The 7,000-nt window shown below is 39.7% G+C and overlaps 1 protein-coding gene across 1 annotated transcript; it reads right to left on the reverse strand.

Annotated features, from left to right (window-relative positions):
- Window positions 1-1,857: 1,857 nt before the first annotated feature.
- Window positions 1,858-6,198, reverse strand: zgc:92664 (uncharacterized protein LOC436695 homolog). The gene is made up of 5 exons (XM_012822144.3): window positions 5,872-6,198; window positions 5,377-5,471; window positions 4,800-5,014; window positions 3,778-3,879; window positions 1,858-2,515 (listed from the first exon to the last, which is right to left on the reverse strand). The coding sequence occupies exons 1-5, from the start codon at window positions 5,890-5,892 to the stop codon at window positions 2,451-2,453; spliced, it is 498 nt and encodes a 165-aa protein (XP_012677598.2). The 5' UTR covers window positions 5,893-6,198; the 3' UTR covers window positions 1,858-2,450.
- Between the last annotated feature and the right edge of the window lie 802 nt (window positions 6,199-7,000).

The raw sequence follows: 7,000 nt of genomic DNA on the forward strand, positions 1-7,000 counted from the left end.
TATGCTGCGTATATAACTCATATCAGTTCAATATCAAAGTAAAAATATCACCCAGTGTTATACCTGCACACCATATTCCACCATGTATGCATCAATGACAAGGAGTGATTGAATGCCACAGATCTGGTCATATTCCAGCCAAATAGTGAGTCTACATATTTCAATATATGGCAGGAGATCATATTCTGATATTCTGATATTTGATTTAATGTGTATGCAACACTGAATGGATGAGGCAGATACTGGCTCAGTATTTGACTTGGTATAAAGCATATAAAACATTTTTAAAAAGATAACTCCGGATTCCTGGGGTGTTGACAAATATTATATTTGATCAAATATAAATCAGGCACACAACACAATCTCTTGTTCATATACACCAATTTTACCCACTACATGATTGGATACATTGCTTTTACATTTATGTTAATACCTGGATATGGTGTGAACACTTTTACACAGTTTAACTACTCTAAAAATCCTTTTGAGTTTTATGGGTTCATATTTCATATTTCCCTGTCTGTCTCACTAGTAAGGCTACAGGAAAGTTGACCAATTGTCTTTTGACTTAGCTTACCTCCTTAATTTCCTAATTTGCAATCCAATGCTATGCAGTTCTTGAGGGCCCCCAGCATGCACTGGAGGTGGCTGTTCATGAGGGCCCCAGCATGCACTGGGGTGGTCATTGTTTTATCAGTCTGAGGGCACATGACACCCCGCTGCTCATTAATCTCCACTGGTGACCCTTGACCCCATACAGAGGGACTACTTGGTCTGCAACCACCTACCTCAACTCCATCATTCAGGCTTACGCTTGATCTTGCCCTTTGCGTTCTGAAAGGCAGAAAACACTGTTGCTCTTCCTGTAGATCCTCTGCCTCTTGTGCCACCAGGACCTGCACGCTCTTCACCTCCTCCCGTCTCTCTCCTCCTCCCTTCTCTCCGCTCCTCTCTCTATAACTCATCCTCTCCGCCCCTCGCACCAGCGGCACCTGACCAGCTTCACTTGACACTGGTGAGGCCACTTCATAACTGAGATCTGATTCAGGCTGCAACAAGGAAGAACAGTAGACTACTACTCCAAAATAGATGTGAAATTATTTATACATTTTCTGTTAAATTGAGCAATAAGTCATCATCGTCTGGCCCTGGGAAGAAGTAAGTCTAACTCCAGTGTACATAGCCAGCCATGCATCTAGACAACACTGACAGTATCAAAAGAAGTAACTCTAACTCCAGTGTACATAGCCAGCCATGCATCTAGACAACACTGACAGTATCAAAAGAAGTAACTCTATCTCCAGTGTACATAGCCAGCCATGCATCTAGCCAACACTGACAGTATCAAAAATTCATACGAGCTGGTTTATAATTGGCAAAGACTAGAAACACTGCAAACGTTAGCTGATCTACTTATAGTGTAGGACTCGACAATCTTTAATGCTGAGCTCGTCTTGTGTTTGTTTGTGTAGGTTCAGTGTCCAACGCGAGCTTCTTAGCAGCTTAACTTTTACATTTTTATTTTCAAAGCTTTGTATACTTTCACATGTTTCAATGTTTATTAATTTCTCTTTACATTATTTGACCTTCGCAGTACATTTATATTGGTAACTGCCCTTGATCTAGGTTGCCAGTATGAACTGCTCCTGTCAGACACATGCAGAGTTTTCAACGTTGAAGTCATTCATGAACAAATAGCATGCTTTATAGAAAGCCAAAATGCCCATGGTTTGAATTGGATGCGTCATGTTGAACTTATTGTAGAACATCTCAGTTTTATTCTGTTGTTCAGAGGAACAGTACTTTTAGAAGCAAACGATAAAAAAATCTCAGTAAAAAAAGTATAAAAACTTGGACTACAGTGGTAAATTAACATTTATTTCAATGCCCCTTTTTCACTGCCCTTTAAGAACAGTGGTAATTCAAAATACCAGTGTCCTTAAGGCTGAATACAAATATTAACACAGCTTTACAAACATTTTGTGTGGGTGGTACAATGATTATAGCAACTGTCACGATTAAAAATATATATAACATCCATAGCATTCACTAATGACAAATAGTAGTTTACCTAACCCCTTCACAGACAGCTAGATATCTAACATGACCCATGACTTCAAAACAGGCCAAACCCAAGACCCAAAAGCTAATCTTGCTGTCTGATCCATAAAAGGGAAAATGCCAAGGGGCATCTTACATATAAACCACAAAGATGTTCTCCAGTTTAAAATGAAACACCTTTTTACGGTCCATTCTACTTCATTTTACAAAAATAATTTCATTGCAAATGTGGCAACATACCAACCAACAGTTTTGGTATGACGGTTGCCCACAATGACGTAGGCCCAGAGAGCGCTGAAATAAGACAGAGGCCCGGTGTGTGGAGGACATCTGTGTTTGCTGGGTGCAGACAGACAGGACAACCATCTGGACCGGTACAGTGAGAGGGTTCAACGAGACAGCAGGGGAAGATCAGGAGAATTCATGATCAGGTTGGAGTCAAGGTTGAGGCTATCTGCAAAAAACCACAACAGTACATAGGTGTGTGAAAAAAGGATATATAGGACATGCAGTGTCCCCAAGGCAACACTCTCCTGTTTGACATTCATGAGCATTCTAACAGCAAAAAGCTTCTAGGCATTATAGAGGGGGGGGGGGAGGGGGGGGGGGATATCTGGCTAATGCAAAAAAAGGGCTTGCATACTGTAACTTCACATGATGTTAAAAATACCTCTGTACATGCAGTGAAACAGTACTAGGCAACACCTAGTGTTGCAGAGCCAGATTACAATATGTCTTGAGACGACAACATTGGAATTTGGTTGTGGGTTGATGCAATTAGAAGGTTTCATACATTAGAAATATTCCAAACAAATCCCTCAAAATAGCACTGTACATTCAAACAAAAAATAGCAATGATGAGTGGAGCTTTTGTTCAAGGTGTAAGCAAGTTATAGGAAAGAATCCAGCTTTCGACTTTAACAACGATCCGATACCAAGATCTGGATGACTCATAAAGCCCTGTGAGACTAGGCTACTCCTAACACTCTGAATAAACACAATATTATAAGTGTTTTAAAGTGCAGGTTGTTCTGTTAAAAACAGCCATATCACTTTCACTTTCATAAAAGCTGGATCCCTGCTAGGTGCACCTCACAATGTGAACACTGGGGGGGGGGGCGGCAGTGGTACAGTAGGTAGAGAAGTCGTTTAGTAAACAGAAGGTTGCTAGTTCGATTCCCTGTCGAAAGCGTCCTTGAGCAAGACACTGAACCCCTAATTGCTCCTGATGTGCAGTGTGCCATCAGTGTAAATGTAAAATGTGTATACATTGTAAGTCGCACATATGTAAGTTGCTTTGGATAAAAGCGTCTGCTAAATGACTAAATGTAAATGTAAATGTAATGTAACACTGATAATGGACATACTCTGGACTGAAGAGAAAGTCCCTTTCAGTTCCTTACTGCTCTGGCCTGAAGCAAACATGTTTAAATCACTAAATATGTCCCACAACGCCTCAGATTATGACGGTAAACAGTTGTAGCACAGCCATACATTAGACATTGTGTACATAATCACCACATGAGAACTCATTCTACATTCTCTGAAAGACAGCCTTGTCCATGTAGACAGTCCATCACCTTCGGGTGCTCTGGAGCCCACCAATGAAAACTACATGTACTGATGAAACAGGCTTTCACCCCACCATTGGACGGAGATACACCCAGAGTCAAACTAGTTCTTATTGCCCACATATGAAATAGAAACAAATCTTACCCTGATCAAAATTAAGTTTCTTGGAAGAGCCTTCCCCAAGGCCTTCTATGTCTACCAGGTCACAGTTGACATCCAAGTCATTCAACGCGCTTAGAGTGACCTCTATCACAGATAGATAAAAGAACCACAAATAATAATGAAACACTGTTAATGGTAGAGAATATTGTAATAGTATATACTACTTCAACAAATACATTGTACATTTTAACATTAAGCCATAGTAGTGACGACGAAGGTCAATCCATTTTTGGTTAGCTGACTAATAGTGTGAGAAAAAAAGACTACTCATTAGAAGACAGAACAGAGCCATGAAAAATGTAGGTTTCAAGATTGATCTTGTGAAGTGATTGAACAGATACCTGCCTGCTACTGCTACAGAGCGGATTGAAGACATTGAATCACTCTATATTGATTTTGTATTGCGCTGAAGGTGCCTCCTTGTCACTTTTATCTCCTTACAAAAAACTGAAACATGGCTAAAAGCTGCTGTGTGAGGGGGTGCAATACCAACGAGGTAAACTCAGAACTAAGTTTTTATAAGCTGCCGAACAGAAAAACGGAGCCTCTAAGGAGATTTAGTGCTAGCTATCTGGCAGGCTAGCAGACTTCTGATTACGCTTGGAGGTGACAGTGCATCCTGTCACATCGCAGCTTTTAGACATGTTTCAGTTCGTTGTTATCAGACAAATGTGACAAGCAGACATCTTCCCGCAATACAAGTCAAGTCGATGGAGAGTGATTAAATGTCTTCCCCTCCAGTAAGCGTGGTTTTCAGAGTATGACACATTTTGCTCCGTCTCTATAGTTACAGGGGTTTATTTTAATTACATTTGCTAAAAAAGGGGTAACAAGTGATTTAACATCACTCAGAATATTGCAAGCAATGACTCCTGATATATGTTTTGTAGCAAATTCATTTGATTCAAAAACCATTACATAAAATGACTTGAATCAACCGTTCTAAAGTCAGTTCAGTAAGAAGACCAGTGTTGGTTCATATACACCCATCTGTGGATGCTTACCTGCAGTCTTCTGCTTCTTCATGGAGGAAGGAGCAGGGGAGGATCTCCGAACTCCCGTTGTCAGGACAACTTGAGAGGTTGGCACAGTTATGACCGCGGGTGAAACTGCAGCAGCCAAAACAGGCTTCTTTGCACTCTTCTTCTGGGAGTCAGAGTGCAGAGGTGCACCACTGTTTTCATACAGCTTCCTCTTGACTGAGGTCTTGACCTGAGCCCTGTGTTTTGCATATTATCAATCACTACTAGTTTCACACAAAAACACACTTTATACACGCAGAGAGAGTTCAAATACATGTGAATGAAAAAACGAATTAGTATTTGAGGATACTTAATTCAAAACCTCTCAAAGCCATCTATATACTGCTAAATCTGGGTGGTACAATACCCTTAACCTTTACACATATTCAGCATAAACTTTTACGAAAACATACACTACTTAATGGCAATGTTTTTTTGTGACAACCAATCAGAGCTGAGAGAAAACTGCATGATTCACTTTATTTATTCAATTCTGAATCAAATCTGTGTATGGCAGATGAAACTTTCAACTTGTCTTTCAGTATAAAGAACAACTCACCCTGTCGAACTGGTATCAGCCACTGGATGTAACTGCATTGTCAGTTCACCCAGTTTGGTAAAGGCAGCACCTGCTGCAGAGAAGATCTCTCCCACCTAAAATGGCAGAAACAAACATACATACACGTATGTAAATACATATTGAGAATTGTGGAACTTACACATCAACAGAGGGAATTGGCTAACTTAAATCTCCAGTCACTTGTAAGTGCATACGTATTTGAACACACGTTTAAACCAACGTTTTGCATTCATGGCCTTCGATAGGTGTAAAGATAAAGTAAGTGTACTCATATTTCACATAGTACACATATTCTCAGGTATCTTCAAATTTCGTTTGAAAACTTAGTTGTGCTCTATAGATGACATATATGAATGTATCGTCTCTTTATAAAGTTAGCTACAAACAGTGACAGTGAATGTATCCCACTCATAATCCTAACATTAGGAGACGTTTAAGGATCTTTCTCGGCAGAATTGACTTAGTATGGCTTACCTTCGTGGAGGCGGAGGTCATTTCAATTCAAAAAGGATGCTTTTGCAGCACTAGTAAACGCCTACTACCAAGCTAACCGGTCTAAGCAGCAGCTGAGCACTAGCTAGGTGCTAAATTTGACTACCTAAAGATGATGTTCCTACAACTTATAGTCACCAAAAATCCCAAATGCACAACTGTATTAAAAACAGAGGCTTCATTGAAATACGTGTGTCATATTTAGGTGCTGTTGTTGTAACAGACACACTGCCATTAAAATATATATATATAACTATGCACAACAATAGCTAAGCGCGCGAGCAGTATGTAGTCCCGCGACAACAACGACAATTTCAATATGGCCGCCATTCGTAATTCTTTTCAAAATAAAAGTATAAACTTATTTATTAGTTTTAAATTATACAAGGATGAAAAATGAAGGGAAAAAATGCTCATTTAACAAACTGTAGGTGTAGCAGGTACAATACATTCATTGAATGTGTAAACCTTCAAGGCAATAATCTTATTTATGATTCAGTTTCTGAATCACTTTTGTATGTACAGGGGCATGTACAGTGCCCTCCCCAATGCCTTCCTAACTGATATGGAGGCAAAGGTTTCAAAGTCAGAGAGTATTTGCTTCTCTTTAATTCCACCAGTGGAGCTGTATCCTGAAAAAAAAATGTAAAGGATGAATGAAACCCAACTTTATTTTGACCCTTTTCGCCGCCATCCACGGAACTAAGCACGCGTTGCTTCTTGTTATCTTGTGTTTTTCATAGTTGGTATACGAATGAACTAGTGCTTTACGGCCGCCTACTGGCTTGGAGTGTAAAATCCTCTAAACTGAAACAGCGATTACAATATTACTACCGGTATATTACTTATTAATAGTTTTTTATTGTTTTCATTTAAATAAATCAGAAAGACTAGTTACACGTTTGTTTTTCTTTCCGTGCAGATTGTAGAGATCGTTTGGCAGTTCTTCGTGGCCCTGTTAATGCCAGATGAAAACTACCCGAAATAACGAATCTCTAAGACGTACAAGCATGTTACATTTGTGCATGATTTTGTGAACAGGTCTATCTTTGCCCCATAGAGATCTGAAGTTGTGATGAAGGTGCTGACCCGCTGTAGGCTACATTGAAAC

Source organism: Clupea harengus, chromosome 18 (assembly GCF_900700415.2).
Source record: "Clupea harengus chromosome 18, Ch_v2.0.2, whole genome shotgun sequence".
Lineage (NCBI taxonomy): Eukaryota > Metazoa > Chordata > Actinopteri > Clupeiformes > Clupeidae > Clupea > Clupea harengus.